General features: G+C 54.5%; 3 protein-coding genes and 1 long non-coding RNA gene across 6 annotated transcripts; 3 read left to right on the forward strand and 1 right to left on the reverse strand.

Moving 5' to 3' along the window:
* Positions 1-111: 111 nt before the first annotated feature.
* LOC142421138 (uncharacterized) lies at positions 112-3,880 on the reverse strand. 3 transcript variants are annotated; one of them, XR_012778845.1, is made up of 3 exons: positions 3,620-3,880; positions 2,809-2,951; positions 112-1,337 (listed from the first exon to the last, which is right to left on the reverse strand). It is a non-coding gene; the product is annotated as an uncharacterized LOC142421138 (long non-coding RNA). The 3 variants fall into 3 exon arrangements; XR_012778846.1 differs by lacking the exon at positions 3,620-3,880 and adding an exon at positions 3,560-3,594; XR_012778844.1 differs by lacking the exon at positions 3,620-3,880 and adding an exon at positions 3,172-3,279.
* SMARCD1 (SWI/SNF related BAF chromatin remodeling complex subunit D1) lies at positions 3,661-10,966 on the forward strand. Its single transcript, XM_075525640.1, has 13 exons — positions 3,661-3,864; positions 3,991-4,178; positions 5,109-5,151; positions 5,248-5,370; positions 5,672-5,794; positions 6,267-6,383; positions 6,714-6,815; positions 6,900-7,061; positions 7,172-7,269; positions 8,033-8,168; positions 8,523-8,645; positions 8,890-8,991; positions 9,239-10,966. Exons 1-13 carry the CDS (start codon positions 3,697-3,699, stop codon positions 9,290-9,292), a joined length of 1,539 nt encoding a protein of 512 aa, XP_075381755.1. The 5' UTR covers positions 3,661-3,696; the 3' UTR covers positions 9,293-10,966.
* Positions 10,967-11,665: 699 nt separating this feature from the next.
* GPD1 (glycerol-3-phosphate dehydrogenase 1) lies at positions 11,666-19,146 on the forward strand. The gene is made up of 8 exons (XM_075525644.1): positions 11,666-12,031; positions 12,226-12,403; positions 13,045-13,185; positions 13,567-13,705; positions 14,654-14,766; positions 15,098-15,331; positions 15,522-15,628; positions 15,913-19,146. The coding sequence occupies exons 1-8, from the start codon at positions 11,991-11,993 to the stop codon at positions 16,007-16,009; spliced, it is 1,050 nt and encodes a 349-aa protein (XP_075381759.1). The 5' UTR covers positions 11,666-11,990; the 3' UTR covers positions 16,010-19,146.
* A 98-nt stretch (positions 19,147-19,244) lies between these two features.
* COX14 (cytochrome c oxidase assembly factor COX14) lies at positions 19,245-19,806 on the forward strand. The gene is made up of 2 exons (XM_075525646.1): positions 19,245-19,398; positions 19,504-19,806. The coding sequence occupies exon 2, from the start codon at positions 19,512-19,514 to the stop codon at positions 19,668-19,670; it is 159 nt and encodes a 52-aa protein (XP_075381761.1). The 5' UTR covers positions 19,245-19,398; positions 19,504-19,511; the 3' UTR covers positions 19,671-19,806.
* Positions 19,807-19,866: the final 60 nt, after the last annotated feature.

The following is a 19,866-nucleotide window of genomic DNA, read 5'->3' on the forward strand; positions in this document are numbered from 1 at the left end:
GCAACATCAGAGCTCTTGTTGAACAGAGTCACGTTAAAGCGTCCCTTTGCTAAGCGCTGTGCTAAGGCGGCGATTGCTCTGGGTACCTAAGCGAGCTCCAGCATCGCTGCCTGGTCCTGCGCTGCCATGTCAACACGCCCCGAGGGACACTTAGGACCGGAGGATGGGAACTGACTTTTGCTCTCAAGCAGGGGGAGGAGAATTAACATATGCGTAGCTGCTAATCTTTGACAACTCTTAACACTTCTGTGGTTTGGGACAGACACCTGAGATTCAGCAGAAATGAGTCACTAGCTTGAACATCACCCATTTTTATTTTAACCAAGTTAGTAGCAGTTGTAGCGCAAGCCATATGTAAACACACTTCTTTCTTTGTCCTAAAAATTTCCAACTACAAAGAGCAAAAGTAACATGCCAGATCCAACGCTGGGCATCCAAAAAAAGCCCTCGGGACCCCATAGATACTGAATAATAGCGAGTGGGCAGTGGGCAAAGAATACTGAAATGCCAAACTCCCTCCGGTCACTTGGCTCTGGCCACGTCCCTGTTGCTCCTGGAAATGGCAGACGGGTGTTTTGCATTTAAACTAGAACAGTCTTACTGCTATTCTGGTCCTTCTCTGCCAGAGCTGGTGCTGCAAAGGCCACAGGGTGGGCTTCGAATAGGAACAAGACAATATAGCTAAGCCCAGAAGGGAGTTAATGAACCTAAATTAATTGCAGCCAGCCACTGTGAGTAGCCAGAGCAGCTGACCATGCCTGCTCCCTCCACAGCGGCATTCACAGCAGCTCCTGTTGCAGGGGGCAGGCAGTGACCCTGTCTCTGCAAGCTGTAATCTCCTCCACAGCTCCCCATTAACCTGCTGGGCTGTGCTGGGAGCAGGTCACCCCATCCATCTGTCACAGCCTCACATTGCAGAGGCGCATCCCCAGCCTCAGCACGGCTGTCTGAGGTTTCTGCTGCCACTGGACATGATGTCTGTGAGCCACAGCCTGGAACGGACTCGCGGAGGAGGTGCCTGGACCCCAACGGCAGCACAGCCGATGCAATTCCCATGGGTGTACAGCGGGTAGCCAGACAGGACACCAATATGAGCAGCTCTCAGATGATATGAAGTGGAAAAGCTGCACATTTTCAGACTCGAGGCTCTACCGTGCACGCCATCCGTGCACGGCAGGACACCGTGCGCGGGCCGGGGAGCTTCAGCCTGTTCGGGATTACGGCAGCTCACGGATGGGCGCACCGTGCGTAGGCTGCACGGGGCTGGCAGTCTGCAAGGTGTGTGGTGCAGGCAGCGTGTGCATCCGCGTCTGTCACTCGGTGGTGCGAGACTCACGCTGCGCACAAGACAAGGAGTTAATTACATTTCACGAGAAGCATCTCTGATGATCCACGCGAGCACGGGATGTGACACACCTAGGCCTGAGATGCTGGGAAGCACCTGTTTGCATGCTGCTGTGTTTACCTTGCGGATTGTGTGGCTGCTGAAACCCTACAGAGCAAGGATTAATCATGCAACACGCATATAACCACGGCAGAGATAGCATCACCTCTTCTCCTCCCTGGCAGTAATTCCCAGTTACCACTTGCTCACTGCTAAAGCTGCCAGCAGAAACAGGCACTGAGATATAATTACACAGTCCTGGATGCTGTTCGGCTGCCTGGAGCCAGAGCCATACTGGTTGGGGAAGGAGGTTTCAGAGGAGCTGCCTTGCGCCAGCAGGTGCAGTAAAATGAAGGTGCACGGGGTAGCATTTCGCAAACCATTTCCACTGGGAGGAGTGAACCAACCAAACCCTCAGGGCAGAGGAAAGGAGAAAGGACAAGTGTAAGGAGACACCGAGCCAAGGAAGCTGGGGTTATTTATTATAGGTTATTATCTATTATTTATTAACACAGGTTGTTATCCCTGTGTTTCTTAAAAAACGCAGCTAGGATCAGGGGACAAAGAGGACTGGTCAGAGAGCATCCCTGGGGACAGAGGGCTGGGGTCGCTCTCAGCTCAGCTCATGCAATGTGGGGTCTCTCAAATCCCTGCAGCTCACCTGCTCCCTGTACCAAGCTGAGCAGCTCTCTCAGTCTCCCTTCCCTCTCTCCACTTCTCAGGATAGCCCTTTCTTTCTCTCCCTCTCACCCCTCCTCACTCTGTGTGTCCCTCCCAGGAGGGCCAGGCAGCTTTCCAGCTTGCCCAAAAGGCTCCTGCCAGGCTTTAAGTCTCAGTCAAAGTTGCATCTGAACAATAGAGAGCAGATAAGTTCCACTGCTTTTCCTCCCCATGAATATTTCATAAGGCTGCTGGGCGCCAAGCCTGTCGGAGGTGGCATTAAATTAACTGCATGGACACATGGATGCTGAGACAACAGTTAATGGCTGTGCTCAAAGCTTCATGTTTTTCATCAAGGATAGGAAATGCCATATCTGGCAGAAAAGGTGCCAACACATCCCCACTTCTTTGCTCAGTCAACAATGCCATGCACTGTACAGGACAGCCTGTGAAATGACCCACGATCATCATTAGATGCTTAATTAATACTTGTGGTGTGACTGCTCACTTGGCTTTTTTTCACAGATTAATGCTGGCTGGATTTGTGTCCCTTTTTCTCTCTGAGCAACTGCAAGGGTAAGTGCTCCAGGGAACAGGGAACTTAATGCTAATACTTGCAGAAAGTGGCCTTTCATTCTAACATCATGTTTTCCGTAGCAAACCAAGTCACTGTCAAGGGAGACAGGAATCCTTTTCTCAGGTGCTCAGCCTAAACCTGAACAACCTGACTCCATTCATGTCCGTTTATACCCCCATAAGCTTACTTCTTAAGATGTTAAGGACAGCAGTTCTGGTGAGAGGTGCTACTGCCAGGTCTGCACGTTGGAGTCCTCCATCCCCGGGGCAGGCAAAGCCGCCTTCCTCCGAGCGTATCCCAGAGCAAGGGAGGCTTCAGGACCAGCATCTCCTGCAAGAGACACACATTTATAACAGCGAGTGCTATAGTTATGGCCTGGCAAGCGTGGGATTGATACCCCAACCCTCCACAACTCCAGAGCAGCTCTGACTGTAACAACTCCTGTGCAGTAACTCCGAGGGCTGCAGTGGAAAGCAGCCAGGCTAAATTAGGACAGGAGAGATCAGAAGGAGATGTCAGCTGAGGCAGGTAGACAAGTCCCTGAGCACACCTGAAGGGAGCTCGACAGCTGCCAGCCTGAGGATCCCAGGAGCTGCAAATTCTCTTACAGGTGGTTTTGCAGAGAGATGAGAGCCCCTAGCACACACCCTGTTGCCTCTCCCACCCTGCTCCTAACACCCACAGGACTCTCCACTCCCCCATGGCCCTTGCATCCCCACAGGCTCCCCATCACCATTGCCCCCTGCACCCCCAAGAGTAACCCTCATGGACCCCGTACCCTTCCGTAATCCCCCAGGACCCTGCACCCTCCCATATCTCCCAGGACCTTGCCCCAAGACCCTGCACCCTCCCATATAGCCCCAGAACCCAACACCCTCCTCCCCCCAGGACCCTGCACCCTCCCATGTACCCCTATGGCCCCTGCACCCTCCCGTTACCGCCCGCCACCCCCTAGCGCGGGCCTCCAGCCGACAGAGGGCGGCGGTTGTGGGCGGCACCTCTCTAGCGCGCCACCCTCTCGAGCTCTCTATGGCGAGCGTCCGGTTCCGGCCCGCTCCCCTTTGTGCTGGAGAAGATGGCGGCGCGGGCGGGATTCCAGTCGGTGACTCCCAGCGGCGGTGGCGGTGGGGCCGCTGCCGGGGCCGGCGCGCTCGGACCGGGCACGCCGGGCGGGCCGGTGCGCATGGGTCCGGCTCCGGGACAGGGCCTGTACCGCTCGCCGCTGCCGGGAGCCGCCTACCCGGTGAGGCGGGGGAGGGGCCGGCGGGGGCGCGCGGGCCGGCGCTGCGCGGGGCGGGGCGGGAGGGAGCGGGGGCGGCGGGGACGGCCCCTCCCGGTGGGCACTGGACCGGTTTTCTTCTCTCCGCAGCGCCCCGGAATGTTACCGGGCAGCCGGCTGGCGCCGCAGGGCCCCTCCATGGGGCCGCCCGGTTACGGCGGGAGCCCGGCGGTGCGGCCCGGGATGGCGCAGGCCAGCCTGGACCAGGCCCGCAAGAGGCCGGCGCCGCAGCAGCTCCAGCAGGTGCAGCCGCAGGCCGTGCCCAACCGCAACCACAAGTAAGGGCCGGCATCCCCGGGCAGCGGGGGCATCCCGGGGCATTCCCGGGCATCGGGGCATCCCCAGGCGGGGGCGCAGACGCGTTGCCTCTCTCCCGAAAGGCCCCAACGGGGAGAGGCCGGGTTTGGGGGTGCGGGCAGGCACCCCCGCAATTGGAGAGCGAGCGGTGAGCCCTCGCTGAAGCGGGGACTGGGCCGGGCAGCGGGCAGCGTCAGTCACTGACTCGGCGTAATCGGCTGGCCGCGCTTCGTGGCACGGAGCTTTCCTGTTCGGCTGTGTCTGGGGTGCTCTGCCTTCGTGCTGCGCTTGGGCTTCTCCTGGCTTCTTCTCGTTGGGTGGCTGAAAGGGACGTCAGCCTTCTTGTGCAGCTCCTCTGGGAGAGGGGGGCTTCCAGCAGATGAAAGAATAACGTGCAGCTGCTAGACAAGAGCAAGTTTATGTTAGGTTTCTGGTAGTATAATGTGATTCCCCAGTAACGCTGGTAATTCATCCCTTGATTTAAAATGCATCTCCTAGAAAAGTCAATCTAAAGCTAATTGAGGCTAGAGAGTGACTTTGATTAGGCGTCGTGTCGGTACGCCCTTTCCAACTTTCTGTAACCCCGCTCTCCAAGCTCTCGTAGGGGATGTGAAACGTTCAGGTAATCAGTTAGTCACGCTGCTGCAGGGTTCGTCAGCTCTGCAGCGCTGGAGGCCTGGCAGGGGCTGTGGGGAATAAAGAGCCTGACTCTGCGCTGACGGTAACAATAAGTGCCTCTGAAAATGAGAGCCCGGGCCCGAGACTGGCATCCAGGCTGAGAGCACTGCTAATGCCGCAGTACTAAACCAGAGAATAAGCTGTCGTCTTGCTCCCTTCGTGAATGCCTGCAGTTAATTTGCACAAAGTGGTTGCCATTTTAATGCCTGTGTGTGCATCTCCTCCCTTACCAGCGCTAAAAAGAAGAAGATGGCTGACAAAATTCTACCTCAGAGGGTGAGTGGCACATGCAGTTGCAGCCTGTGTTGATACGAAGTAGACTGGAGAAGTGCGGGCGAGCTGACGGTGATTTGCGTTCTTGATTGGCTGTAGATTCGTGAACTTGTACCCGAGTCTCAGGCCTATATGGACTTGCTGGCCTTTGAAAGGAAATTGGACCAGACGATCATGAGGAAACGCTTGGATATCCAAGAGGCTTTGAAGCGACCCATTAAGGTAGGGGAGGGCTGTGTTCATGGTTATCATAGGCAAGGTTTGGAGGCTCTTACTTTAGGTAAGACAGCAGGAGGGCACTGAAGCTGGGGTCGTGTCCCGGTGAGCATGGCATATCCGGAATCTTAATGCTCTACACGTAACTAAGGAGTGGAACCAGAAATGCCTCTTTCCTTGCTGTCTGCCCTGGGAGAGGGGGAATATGAGGCAGCTAAAAACATTCAGCCTAGTTTTAGCAAAATATAAGCAAGATAGTCAGCCCTTTATTTCAGAATTAACACTGAGCCGATGCTTTTTCTCTTAGCAAAAACGAAAGCTACGTATTTTTATCTCCAATACCTTCAATCCAGCCAAGTCAGATGCAGAGGATGGTGAAGGAACAGTCGCCTCCTGGGAGCTTCGGGTGGAAGGACGGCTGCTGGAAGATGTAAGTGTGAAATACGCAACCACATAGGTGACTTCATGGACCTGGCAATGAAAGTGTCTGAGAGCGTAGCTAGGGGCTTGATATCCTCCTTCATCTCTGTTTTCCAAGGAGTCTGATGGTGACGCGACCGAGAGCCCAACTTGGAGACCGATGGGTATCCCCATGGCAGGACATGAGTTATACAATGGTCTTATAGCTATAAGAATTAATGGTGAGAGCAGATCAGTAGCACTTGTGTACCCTGGCTCTGAGAACCAGGGCACTTGCATTGTATGTAATTGCTGAGTGATTTAATTCCTGCAAGCTCATCTTTAGCTCGAGTCTTTCACTTTCTGACTTGCAACTTGATTTTCAAGCACGTGTTGGTGAATTTAGGTGTTCAGAACTTAAAGGAACGCTGTCGTGCACGGTGGCTGTGCTTGAGTGCTGAGACTTGCTGTCCTAACACTTTTCCTTCCTGTGTTGCTTGCAGTCTGCTTTGTCCAAATATGATGCCACCAAGCAGAAAAGAAAGTTCTCATCCTTCTTTAAATCTCTGGTCATTGAACTTGATAAAGACCTGTATGGCCCTGACAATCACCTAGTAGAGGTGAGCTTCTTTTTGCTGTGTTACCTCTAAAAATGGGTTGGTGTTTCAGCAGACAGGGTTTGTATATCCCTTGTAACTTGAGAGGTGGGGATACTTAAGGCTTGAACAAGTGGCTGGGAGCCAGGAGCTCTTGAATTCTTATCTTAGCTTTTCCTCTGACTCGCTGGGGGTCTGAATAAATGTATTAACTCTTGTTTCAAGCTGTAAGTGGGAATAAGGTGAACTTTCTCTAGGTGGGTGGGATTTACTGGCAAGCTGGTTGGGTGCCAAGCAGCAGGAGCAAGGGGAACCAAGTGTGGGAGTGCTTCTAAATGCCCTCTCCTGTTCCAGTGGCACAGAACTGCTACAACTCAGGAGACAGATGGCTTCCAGGTGAAGAGGCCGGGAGATGTAAATGTGCGCTGTACTGTCCTTCTGATGCTGGATTACCAGGTAAGATGTTGGGAGTAACAGTGCTGGGCATGTACTGGTAGCTGTACCTGTGGCCATCTCAGCTTTCTGTGCTTTTTGTTTCAGCCTCCCCAGTTCAAATTGGATCCCCGCTTGGCTCGTCTCTTGGGGATTCACACTCAGACCCGTCCAGTGATCATCCAGGCATTGTGGCAATATATCAAGACCCACAAGCTCCAGGACCCCCACGAGCGGGAGTATGTCATCTGTGACAAATACCTCCAGCAGGTAACAGTGTGGCTGGAACAAGCGGCCGTTTCAGCTTTTCTTTGTCAGCAGCCAGTGATCGCTGGCGCTGAGCTCCCATTCCTTTCCTTAGCCCTATGTTTCTGTCACAGATATTTGAATCTCAGCGGATGAAGTTCTCTGAAATCCCACAAAGACTTCATGCGTTGCTTATGCCCCCAGAACCGATCATCATTAATCATGTGATCAGGTGAGACTGGTCCACTTGACTTCATATTTCTAGGAAGAAGAGTGGAAGGGATGGATGAGGTTGGCACAGGAAGACGATGTAATATGTTCTGATTTTCAGCAGCAGTTCATGTTGCCTGTCATTGTTTCTTTGTACATGAACAGCCGCCTCTTTCGTTTACCATATCCCTCTTTTCTGCAAGGCAGAACAGCATCTCCCACGTTCATGCTGTCCTTTGTATTATTACGCTTTTGTAGATAGAAATCTGCTTGGAGCAATCACTTGGTCCTTGTGCTGCAAAGCCATCAGTGGAGCTTTGCTGCTTGGTGTTAAAGCTGAAGCTAACACTAGCATGGGACCACATATACCCCCACTCTGTGTGCACATATATCTCCTCCTTTGAGCCCATTTTGGAACCCCATATACCCTCTGTGTGTGCACATATTTCCCCTCTTGAGAACCCATAGAGCACCCCCCCACGCGAGCCCCTGTATCGCTCTTTCGGACCACGTATAACCGCTGTGTTCCTATATCTCCCCCTTTGGGACCCCATATACCACCTGTATGCACGCATATCCCCCTTTGAGACCCTATATACCCGTATTTTGGACCCCATACATCCCCTGTGTGCCCTTATATCCCCCATTGGGACCACATATATCCCTCTGTGTGCCCATATATCCCTGCCTGTGGTCCATATGCTGCATCATCTTAGAGGAGCTACAATTTGGTGCTTTCTTGAGCTACTCGCTTATTTTGGCTTCTTTCTTGTGGATGCTCCTAGTGTTGACCCAAATGACCAGAAGAAAACAGCTTGCTATGACATTGATGTGGAGGTGGATGATACCTTGAAAACGCAGATGAATTCCTTTCTGCTATCCACAGCCAGTCAACAGGAAATCGCTGCTCTGGATAACAAGGTAGGAAGAGCTCCTTCAGGTCTGCCCTGCTCATTGCTGGGTAGGAATGTGTCTCTGGAGCAGGTGAGCCCTGAACAGGACAGGAGTTCAGCTTTGCTCCGTTGTGCATTTGGAAGTGGGGGCAGCCATGCTTACAAAGAGGTGGCTTTACCTGGAAGCATGGTTTTAAAGGAAATGGTTAGTGGGAAAATTGGTAATATTTAGAGCAGGAAACTGGGAATTGAAAATCCTGTCTGATAGGTATAAGTCAACCAGGGAGTATAAGAATTCGCCTTCATGTGTTGGGTCTCTTGATGTTTCTGCCTGACTTTTTCCCCTATTCAGCAGTTTAGTTGCTGTGCTTATCTCCTTCAGATTCATGAAACAATAGAGACAATTAACCAGCTGAAGACCCAGCGTGAGTTCATGCTGAGCTTTGCCCGAGATCCTCAGGGCTTCATCAACGACTGGCTACAGTCCCAGTGCCGGGATTTAAAGGTAAAAGCTTTGTTTTGTGTGGAAGGTGGATCCAGTCATATGCTTCCCTCATTATAACCAGCTCCCACAGAGAGAGAGAGAGGCAATCTCCTGCTCAGAAAGCAAGACTAGAATTGGAGTCAAGCGTAAGAACCTGACCTGACCGTACTGAAATTCCTTTGAGGAAAGGGGAGGGGGTGTGGGTTTGCTCAGCACAGCCAGAGCTTTTGCACTCCTGAACTGTTTTGTCCTTTGTGCTCTCCAGACAATGACTGATGTTGTTGGGAATCCTGAAGAGGAGCGTAGAGCTGAGTTCTACTTCCAGCCGTGGGCTCAGGAAGCCGTGTGCAGATACTTCTACTCCAAGGTGAGCGTCCCCAAGCAGGGGTCCCTCTCCGTACCCAGTGGCTCAGAGTACCTGTCACTGAGTACCTGAGCACTACTTGCTGACGCTGGAAAGCAGTAGTGCTAAGCTGCACTTGTAGACACTGCTGATGCATCTTTGTCCCAGTTTGAGTTCACCCTTTTCCAGCTGAGTCCTGTGTTACTCAGATGCTGTGGTGCTGCACCATCCGAGTATGTTAATGCTGCGATTCTGGCTTCTTCTCTTGCAGGTGCAGCAAAGACGGCAGGAATTGGAGCAGGCCCTGGGAATCCGTAACACATAGGCTGCTCCGCTCCTCCCCAACCAGAAGGCATCAGAGCTATTTGTGGAGACAGAGAGCTGCAGAGTACGCTGTTAAGGCTCACATAATCCCACTCCGGCAGCGAGGCCCACATCATTATTCATCCTGGCATTGTCCCTGTTGGGGCAACTCCAGGACACCGGGGGTCTTCTGGGGTGTGGCAAGCAGACAGGCTCCAATGAGCACACGTTTCTACCTGGTTTTCTTCCTGACTGTTGCGTTGTCAGTCCCAAGGCTTCCGAGAGCCTCCCCTTGACTCCGCACTGCCTGTAGTGTCCCCAGTAGCCAGTACGACTGCTGACTTGGAGCCTTCCTCAAGTTCAGAAACCACAGCCCATTCCTCCCTGACTAGCATCTAGTTGTGGCACGCATGAGACCTGGGTCTGGGAAGCCTGGATCTGCTGTAAGGGTGGAGTTCTGTGGCTAGTCTCTTCCCTGCCTCGTTTTATAGCAAGGTGCCAGGAGACGTAGTGGGCAGGATGCCATGAGCTGACATACCTCCCTGCCCTTACTCCCTCGCTCAGAGGGTGCTGCTGCACTGGGCTGCCTCATAGATCACTCCTCCTTGAGGAAGTTACTGGACTGTATAGAGAATTGCTTCTTCCCTTGTCCCTTTTTCCCAGCCCTGTTCCCTTCGTGTTCTTTGACAGACTGTCATGGGCCGGGATCACAGGGGAGATGAGGCATTGGCTTACTGCAGGGATGTGGAAGCATTGGAGTGGTGAGACTTCTCTGCACTTCAAAAGACCTACACTTGCGGTTCCAGCAAGCCGTCTGGCTGCTTGTTTTCCCTGTAGCAGGGAGAGGGGATGCAGCAACTCCCTGGTGGAATTGTGCAGGGCCGCAGTGCTGTAGGCTCCTTCCTTTGGGACAGTTATCTTGTGTCAGTTGTTGTAGGGACCAGAGGCTCCTTTATGTGGATCTGAGGGTGTAACAGGACAGTCCTTGGGAATGGACGTAGCTCCAAGCATATGCGAGTTAGCAGGTGTTTCCATGATGAAGCTCCTGTGGTTTTTAGTCAAGTTTTAGGTTCTGGGGCTGCCATAAGGCCCAGCATGGTTCAGGAATGTACAAGTAGATTTTCTGTGCTGTGGGGAGTAGCAGCCCAGATGCCTCTTCATGGAATGAATTACTAGTGAACTAGTGGTCAGGCATAAGAGAATGGCTTCTCTTAACCCGGATCTCAGTATTTCTGCTCGGGACTGTAATGCAAATGGACTTGAAAGTTGGTCATATTCTCTTGGAATAGCTGCAAAATCGTTACTGACAAACCCCCCTCATCCCCGCACCCAGCTTTGGTGTGTTTGGGAAGGTTGCTATGAATTTGAGAGCCTGGGTGGCCCTACTCCTTGTGTCTGTGTTACTACATGTCTGTGAGTAATAGACTCTCGACTCCCCTTCTCCTTTGCCCTCTTATGAAACGGCTCCTTTGTGGTACTGGGGTGAAGGTCTTGGTGCTGATGAAGCAGCCCACTGACTCCTCAGGGTAATCACACATGAAGGATGCTGAGTACTGCGTAGGCAAACATAGCTGTTGCAGAATAACTGCTTTTCTTAACTGAATATTATGGTTTTTTCCATGGACCAAAATTTTTTTTTTTGTACTGTATCCTTGTAGACGTCACCCAGTTTTAATAAAAGCCTCCTGTGAAGGAAGCTGTCCTCCCTCCTTCTGTGCTGACAGCACGCTTTTCTCTCAGCAGCTGCCTTGGTGGATGACACTTCATGTACTTGCCTGGGAAGGGACAGGATTATCTCCACTTTATTTCTGTTTTTTTAAACAAAGCCAACTGGGTTAAGAGACTGGAGAGAAAATGTTCTTCATATTTTGGCCTTTTATAGAGCCTTTCATGTAAGGATCTCCTGGCTTGCAGAGTCTGCTAAGCCTTTGCAAAGTGCTTTTGTGGTAAACAAAGTAACTTGAGCAAAACTGGAAATCCAGTAGCCAAGCTGCTGATAAAACCTAGACAGCCCACTTTCCATACTCTGCCGCTTTGCAGAATTGTGACAGCCTGTTACAAGCCCCATGGGAGTCAGGCATAATTTTGAGGAAACTATTAAAGTTTACATACAAGGGTTTAAAACTATGCAAAAGGGGCATTGCTGTTTTCATCCTGCCTTGTTTATAAACGGAGAAATGTAATGCTTTACAGAAAACCTGTAAGCCCTTGTTGCAAGGGAAAGACATCCTCTGTGTATAGAAGAAAGGGCAGTTTGCCTAAGGTCAGGCAGTTAGTGCTGCTGCTTAAGGCTGTGAGATTAGGGCAGGAGTTGGGTCCTGGGTCTGCAACCAGATGGTTCATATTTCTTACTTGGGGGGGGGGTGGTGGCACTTCTTAGGAAGAGCGGGACCATAACATGCTTCTATGCAGAAAAAGGGGGAGGGAGGCTCGGCAGTCACGACTCCCAGTTCTGCTGAGATTTGGGATCTGAGCTATTTCACCTGTGCTTCAGGGGAGCAATTTGCACCTGCAGCACAGCCCCGCATTGCCGCCCACCGAGCTGCGAGCACCGGCCGTGCCCGGGAAAGCGGCCGGCTCTGCCACCCCGGCGCACGGGTGCCCGGTTCCCCCCGGGGACGAGGCGGGGCCGGAGGCGGGACTGGGCCGCCCCTGCTCCGGGCAGCCTTGAAATAGCAACGGCGGGCTCAGCGCTGCGCAGTGCCCCGGCTCCCTGCACCATGGGTGGCAAGAAAGTCTGCATCGTGGGCTCTGGCAACTGGTGAGCACCTGCTGCCTGGGCACCCGGGTCCCCTCTTTGAGCACGGCGCGGTCCCCGTCCTCCCCGGTGCCCCACAGTACCCCGTGCAAGCCGTCCCTGTTTCACCAGGACGCCTAGTGACCTGTGGTGCACTGGGCTCCCTGGTGCCAGTGGCCTCAGTGCCCACTGCCTACGGCTCTGCTCTGCCCACGCAGGGGCTCGGCCATCGCCAAGATCGCTGGCAGCAATGCGGCGCGGCTGAGCACCTTCGAGAACCAGGTGAACATGTGGGTGCTGGAGGAGGAGGTGGGCGGCCAGCGGCTCACCGACATCATCAACACGGAGCACGAAAATGTCAAGTACCTGCCAGGGCATAAGCTGCCCCCCAACGTGGTGAGTGTGGCCCGCCGGCGGCCTCTCTGCTGAGCGCAAGGTCCGGTGCTGACAGCTGGGCTCTCTGGTGAGAGGTAATAAATAGCTCTGCTGGGAGCTGCTGGAGTCCTGGTGTCCTGGACACTGGGTGTGCAAAGGTAGGGGATGCACCGGGCTGCACAGACCTCAGTTACACCCTCCTGGTGACCTTGATCTGTGCTTGGACGAGCTGCAGCCCTGGCTGCTCTCGCTGCCCACCTTTGCCCGCGCTCCGGCGTCCCACAGGCTGGGCTTGAGGCCATGTGGCTGCCTCCGAGCTGGCATCGGCAGCATGCAGAGAGCCCACGGGGCCTGCTGCCTCACGGCCGTACGCTCAGCCCCTCAGCAGGCACCGGCCTGCTGGGGTTCCCAGAATGACCCCGGCTCTTTGCACTACCCTTGTGGGACCGGCTCAGGCTGCTTTCGCCCTGCTCTGCTCCAGGCCCTCTGCCCTGCTAGCCCTGGAAGGGGACCTCGGGGCAGCGACTTTGTGCCCTTCCTTCCCTTACAGGGAAGCCCCCAGCACTTGCTCTCAAGCCCTTGCTCCCTTTGTCCTGGATTCAGGACATGCTTACTGCACAACTACAGATACAAGTCCCTGATGACAGTTATACTCTCTTCAGGTAGCAGAGCCAGACCTGCTGAAAGCCTGTGCTGGGGCTGACGTCCTTCTCTTCGTGGTGCCCCATCAGTTTATTGGCAAAGTCTGTGACCAGCTCAAGGGCCATGTGAAGAAAGATGCTGTTGGGGTGTCGCTCATCAAGGTGTGAGCAGGAGGGAGCGCTGTCCGGGCAGCTCGCTGGGGCGCTGGGCAAGGGGGCTCAGCTGGAAGCAGCCTGGCTCGGAGAGGCTGCAAGGGAATCCTGGGGTTTTGGAGCAGAAACTGGGCTCCAGGGTTATGGGAGGGGGGGTGGGGAGAGTGGGAAGTGGGGGCAGAGTCTTTGTGGGGATTTGGAGGTGTATTGGTGGAGGAGCGGGGTGAGGGCGTGTGGCGGATCTCAAGCGCTGTGAGGAGTGGGGTGTAACTGAGCACCGAGGGGGCTGTGAGTCGGAGCATTGCAGCACAGGGGATGATGGCATTGGGGCAGGTGGGGCCAGTTCACCGGAGGGGCAGATGCTCATCTCTGTCCCTGGTTGTCTCCCAGGGGGTGGATGAAGGACCAGATGGGCTGAGGCTGATCTCAGACATTATCCATGAAAAACTGGGAATAGAGATGAGTGTCCTCATGGGGGCCAACATTGCTAATGAAGTGGCAGAAGGGAAGTTCTGTGAAACAACCATCGGTAAGGAGCCGACATCCCTTCTCATTAGCAGCCTTCATTTGTGACGAGCAGGAAGAGGCAAAGGGGTGAGCATAGTGCAACTTAAACTACTGCTGCCTAGGGTGAGCCGGCCCTTTTTCCCTGTGGAGGCAGTGAGACTCCATAGGAGCTGGATGAACTCATTCACAGGGTTTACGATGTGATTGCTCGCTTCATTAAAAACAGAGTTGTGTGTCTAAAAGTTCCTGCCAGCACGGACTCTGAGCATCAGGCAATCTGCCTGGCACAAATTAAAGGGGAGGACACCAAGAGGCCCTTTAGAAATAGAGTTCCTACCTTCATTTCCTTGGGCTTCAAGGGACGCTCATGTGGATCTCATGTCATTGCCAGCCAGGGCTGCTTGAAAGTTCATCTGGTGACTGTTCCTAACATCCTCCACACTGTTTGTGAATCACGCACAGCAGCCAAAACCAACAGAACAGTTTGCTGGGTTAGAAGTTACGGGATTCAAAGTGTCTGTATTTTAAACAAAAGCAAACAAGCTGTGCAGGAGGCGGCGGAGGCTGGAGAGGTATAAGCAGAGCATGCTATCACTGCGAGCACACAGAAATGCTCTCGCGCAGGACTGCAGGAACGGGGAGAACAGCAGTCTCCAAACTCAAATTTGCAACCTTTGAAGATGCCTTTAATCTACTGGGCATGTCATTTCTGTCTTGCTTGACACAGCAGTAGGGATTGTCCCTGTCTTCTGGGAATTCCAAGGTTGAACCTTGCTTATCTGCCAGGCAATGTGTGCTTGGGCTCTTTGTGGACCCGCAAATGTTTAGCAACATCCATCAGTTGGGCAATAGGTTTCTCTCGCTGCGCTAGCTGCAAGGGCTATGCTGCAGGAACGCGCCACTGGGCAGGAGAGCAGCACTGGCAGGGTCTCCCCCATCATCTTCCTCCTTTCTCCCTTTGTCTCATCAGGTTGCAAGAACATGCAGCATGGGCAGACACTGAAGGAGCTGATGCAGACACCGAACTTCCGGGTGACGGTGGTGCAGGATGCTGATACCGTAGAGATCTGCGGGGCTCTCAAGGTGGGTGAGCTGCTCACCGGGGTTTGCAGGTCTTGGTTAGCAGAGCCTGCGGTTCTCTAGGGCTCTGCAGGGAGCTCTGGGGAGGAGGGTGCCAGTTGAATGGACCCCACTGGATATTGCACCGTGGCTCGCCGAGACCCTTGGGTCAAAGGCCAGACTTTGAAGGGAACTGTGGAGGTGTCCTGTTCAGCTGCTTGGAGGGATGATGATCACTGGCATAGGCAGGGGTAGGCAGGAGCCTGTGCTTGGGATCACACAGGTGGCTCATGGACACAGCAAAGCCCTGAGCTCCGTTGGGAACATATCCCTCCACGCTGCTGCTGTTTTCCAGAACGTTGTGGCTGTAGGAGCTGGTTTCTGTGATGGGCTTGGCTATGGAGACAACACGAAGGCTGCTGTGATCCGTCTGGGACTGATGGAGATGATTGCCTTTGCCAAACTCTTCTGTAAGGGTCCCGTCACGTCCTCCACCTTCCTGGAGAGCTGCGGGGTCGCTGACCTCATCACTACCTGCTATGGTGGCCGCAACCGCAAGGTGGCTGAGGCTTTTGCCAAGACTGGGAAGGTAAGCAGAGTGGGGAGCAGGCAACATTGATATCTGCATCAACCTGCTGAGCTGGCAGCAGGATGGACCCAATTAGAACCATGGCAACCTGCCTTCACTCACCGAGTGCCGCAGCCCAGCTCCAGGGAAGGAACGTGGGGCAGTGGATGGGGCTGCAGGGTCCAGCTCCCTTACTGTTGGGTTGTTTCAGTCTATTGAGCAGCTGGAGAAGGAGATGTTGAACGGGCAGAAGCTGCAGGGTCCCCAGACGTCTGCTGAGCTGCATCGCATCCTTAAAATCAAGAACGTAGTGGACAAGTGAGTGCTCTCTTCTCCTTTGTCTGCTCTTTTGGGGTGAGGCTGGGATCTTTCCTGCAGCTGTGGGAGGGGAAACCTATCCGTAATGTCTCTGCTGTTCAGGTCAATCTCTGCCCTGCCCACATCAAACCAGCTGGGCAGGAATGGCCTGTTGGATGAGGCACCATGCCACTGTCCCACCTGCTTCTGCCCAGTGCTCCTGCATGTCGCAACAGAATTGAGGTGCTCTGACTCTGCCAGCTGTGGTGACAGGGCAAGGGGTGACTTTGTTCATCTGCCCACAGGTTCCCCCTCTTCACAGCTGTGTATCAGATCTGCTACGAGGGCAAACCTGTTACCGATGTCATCAAGTGTCTCCAGAACCACCCTGAGCACATGTAAGTGGGCTCTGCCTGCAAAAACACCAATCCTGCCGAGATGAGCGGAGAGCTCCTGCCTGCACCAACTTGCTGCTGCTACAGCTTTGTAAGGAGTCCGGATTTCCTGGGAGCCTTTGCAGAGTGCTGGAAGGGCAGAGGTTCCCTTTCTCAACTCTGGACGCTGCCAGCCTGAGCCTGGCATCTGCACAGAGGTACCTGCTGATCTCCCTCTCTCTTTGAAGGGCTCGTTTAGCTTCTGCTGCTGTCTAGGGTCTGCCCTGAGCGGGGCTGAGCGTCTTCCTCCTTTCACTTTCTTTTGCCATGATGGATTCAGTTCTCACAGAGGGACTCTGCCAGGTCATCTTCATCGATACGGGCTGTGCAGGAGGCACTGCCTGGGAGGACAAGCTTTGCTATTAGCCCCATGGGGCCACTTCGCATGATACCAGCCCTTTCCTGCTTGCTGCTGTTGCTTTTGGCTTAACTGTCTCGTGGAGGGGGCACAGTTCCCTGCCAGACTCCACCAGGGCAAGTGAAGTTCCTAAGGACTTTCAAAGGGGCTGAGAATCACTCTTCTTTCTAAGAAGCACCAGCACAGAAAGTAGCATTCTTTGCCATCCTGCCATGTGCTGCTTCCCCAGCCACTGCCAGCTGCTCCCACCGAGTGGTACGGCCAATGCTTCGCATCTGAGGGCAGCCCCAGAGTGAGACTTCAGAGCTTGTTTATTTAGGTTTTTTTGCTCTCACAATCAAACCTGGCCCCTGCACGCGGGGAACTCCCCTGTTGTCACAGATTTGCCTGCGCTAATTCCATGCCCGCTGACTGTCCCTGAACAGTCTTTCTCCCTCGTATCGGTTTGTCCTCTGGCTGGCTTTGGCAATGCAGGGACCAACTGCCCCAAAGTCTTTCTGAGCAGCTGGCAGGCCGTGTAGCCCTTGGCAGCGTACCTGACAAAGCAGTTGGGTCATGTTGCTTTTAGATGACTGATCCACAGCAGCTTTTTGCCTTCCCTCTGGCTTGCTCCAGTCTGTGCCTTAGCCTGGTCTTTGCTTCTACATGGCTTTATAGGAGCTAAGAAAGCAGGTTCCACACTTTCCCTGCTGCCCCTCCTGTGAGGGTGCTGGAAACCGCCTGCTAGCACAAGGGGCAGCAATGGACATGTGATCCACAGGAGGTACAAGGAGACCTCTAACATCACCAGAGAGGACAGAGGTCTCATGCCTCATGCTGTGCCTTTGAAACTTGCCCCTTGTCCAGCCGGGTGCCACGTGCCTCTCTGGTCCTCTGAAGCTGGAACACTCTGCTCGTGTTTGCTCAGGCCAGCGTGTCCAGCGGTTCACTGATCCCTGTCTGGGCTGGCAGGCCGGAGCTGCTGCAGGTCTCGCTGTCCACCCCCGTTCTGAGTCCTGGAGCTGCTGGTTCTCTGTCTAGCAGCGTACTTTATGAAAGTTTAAAATAATAAACTTGGAGAGGAGAGGGGAGACATGCTCTTTGCTCTGTGGCTCCAGTGCATCATTGTCTTTGGGTTGGTGCCTGCTGGACTTGCTAAGAGTGCAGAACAGGGCACTGTCAGTTCCCTCCTGGCTCTGCACCCTTGTGTGCTGTCCCAGAAACGGCAAGAATGTCCCTGCAGGTCACTGTTCACTCACAACATAACAGTGTCCCACTTGCTTTTTCTCAGCAGCGGTTCCAATGTTAAAGTTTGGCTGTAGGACCGAAGAGGGTTGAGATTGCAATGCTGAACTGGGTACAGAATCCTAACCCGGGGCCTGCAGGAGCTGGGCCAGGACCCCACTGTGCCCCATGTACCCCAGGCCTTCCCTTCTGTGATGTCTTGGCTTCTTGGGACATGCTGTGTTGTTTTATTCATCTCTTCCCAACTGCTTTTCCTGGACTTGCCTTGTCCATCTTTCTTTGAAATGCATCTCGTACTGCGTGACCTTTCCAGGACTGTTAGCCCTCCACTCAGCCTCTTGCTAGGGGAATTTAATCTGCTGGCACTGCAGTTGTTTCTGTGCCTTTTATTAGACACGCTTTCTCACTAGGCACCCTACGACCTTTAAATTCAACTGAGCTATCATACGGAAAGTAGCCAGCGTCGGCTTCCTCTAATGAGGAACTTTATTGAGGTTGGAGGGAAGATAAAGGAAGTCCAGAGTGTTCCTGCAGGGCTGGCACAACTTCTAGTTCCCTTTGTCTTGAAGTGCTTCAGGAATCCCAGCTCAAGTGTTTGGACATGAGGCTTATATAGGAGAGAAGGTGTCTGAGCTCTCCTCCCGAGACACGTGGCGGTCTCTCACCTTGGCTTGCTAAACTCTTGCCAGCACCTGCCTGGAGCTGCAGCAGGATCTGGAATTGTGTTTTGGACTTGCATTTAGATGTTAGCTCCTCGGCTGTGGAAGTGCTTTGTGCATCCCTCCTTGTGTGGGTTTCTTTGATGCTATGTGTTGCTGGCAGTGCCGAGTCCCTGCAGGCCCTCCCAGCATTTGCTGAAGGTCCCAAGTCTCACCTGGGGGTGGCCAGTGCACAGGTCTCTTGCTTTTAGATACCCCATGCCTTGCACTAGTGCTGGAGTTCATGAGCTATAAAAAGTCTTCCCTTTGCCATTTGGAGTTATGTTCTGCAGCCTCAGCACATCCAGGCGCTGCAGGAGTCTGCAGCCTCAGGAGCTGCTGCTGTGCAGCGGCCTGGGGAAAGGACATGGGAGAGCGGGGCAGCCTGACTCTTGCAGCCTCAGTGCTTGACAGAGCCTGCAGAGCCGTGCTGCGACAGCAGCATTCAAATGCTAGCAAGGAGTGCTGGGAGGAGAGTGCCACTCGGTGCCAACAGCTACCCTAGTGCTTTTGGAGGAGCACAGCCTCCTAAAGTCCTCTTGAAGGAGGCTCTCTGGCTGTGAGCAGAGGCTGGGCCCTCAGGAAGGGTGGTGAGGCCTCTGAGTGCCTCAGTGCTGGAGCAGGACTTGTGTGGCCTTTGCTCCATCCTGTGTGCAGCTGAGGACGGTCCCCTCAGGGCAGCTGGTGCCTCAGCCTCACGCAGCGCAGGCTGTGGTGTGCCTCATGGTGAAAGGCCCAACTGAGAAAGGCCAGTATCAAGGGCTGTGCTGAGGGGAGCGGGGCCTGGGGGGTGCGTGCAGAGGGGGCGGCCATGACCTGCAGGGCTGAAGCGCCTGAGGCTGAAGCGAGCGCCTGAAGCGACGCCTGAGGTGAAAGAGCGGCGGCGCCGCCCCCCGCGAGGGGGCGCCGCAGCTCCCGCGTGAGCTTCCCGCCTCCGCGGACTACACATCCCAGCAGGCAGCGCGGCGGTGGCGCCGCCGGCCTCGCGCCCCCACGTGACGGGCGGAGGCGGGGCGCTGGTCGGAAGCGCACAGCAACGGAACCGCGCGCCGGCCGTACCGGAGCCCGACGGTGCAGGTACGGGGACGGGGGGGAGACACGACACACGGGGCGATCCCGTGTGTCGGATGGGGCGGGTGAGGGAGAGCTCCCGGCCCCGCTGACCGCCGCCTTGTATTGCAGGCGCAGCCATGGTGTCCGGCAAGCAGCTGGCCGACTTCGGCTACAAGGCCTTCTCCGGCTCCATGATGCTGCTGACGGTCTACGGCGGGTACCTGTGCGGCGTCCGCGCCTACCGGCTCCTCCAGCGCCGCCGGGAGCGGCAGGCCACGGCCGGCCCCGACAGCTGAGGGCGGCCTGGGATCCGGTACCGCGTTTCCCGGCCGGGGGGAAGCAGGGAAACGGCCCCACGGTCTCTCCAGGCTGGGGAGGAGATGGAGCATAATAAAAACCCTTGAAACGCCAAAGCGCGATGCGGCGTGGTGTCTGCCCCAAAGAGCGCAGAGCAGGGCCCTGTTAGTCTTAAAAAAGTGCGTCTCAGAGGCA

Source organism: Mycteria americana, chromosome 26 (genome assembly GCF_035582795.1).
Source record: "Mycteria americana isolate JAX WOST 10 ecotype Jacksonville Zoo and Gardens chromosome 26, USCA_MyAme_1.0, whole genome shotgun sequence".
Lineage (NCBI taxonomy): Eukaryota > Metazoa > Chordata > Aves > Ciconiiformes > Ciconiidae > Mycteria > Mycteria americana.

Coding starts and splice junctions, on each gene's coding strand:
- SMARCD1 (XM_075525640.1), top strand. CDS start 3,697: ATGGCGGCGCGGGCGGGATTCCAGTCGGTGACTCCCAGCGGCGGTGGC. Junction 5,152..5,247: donor ACAAAATTCTACCTCAGAGG/GTGAGTGGCACA, acceptor GATTGGCTGTAG/ATTCGTGAACTTGTACCCGA. Junction 8,169..8,522: donor TCGCTGCTCTGGATAACAAG/GTAGGAAGAGCT, acceptor TATCTCCTTCAG/ATTCATGAAACAATAGAGAC.
- GPD1 (XM_075525644.1), top strand. CDS start 11,991: ATGGGTGGCAAGAAAGTCTGCATCGTGGGCTCTGGCAACTG. Junction 13,186..13,566: donor TTGGGGTGTCGCTCATCAAG/GTGTGAGCAGGA, acceptor GTTGTCTCCCAG/GGGGTGGATGAAGGACCAGA. Junction 15,332..15,521: donor CTTTTGCCAAGACTGGGAAG/GTAAGCAGAGTG, acceptor GGGTTGTTTCAG/TCTATTGAGCAGCTGGAGAA.
- COX14 (XM_075525646.1), top strand. CDS start 19,512: ATGGTGTCCGGCAAGCAGCTGGCCGACTTCGGCTACAAGGCCTTCTCC.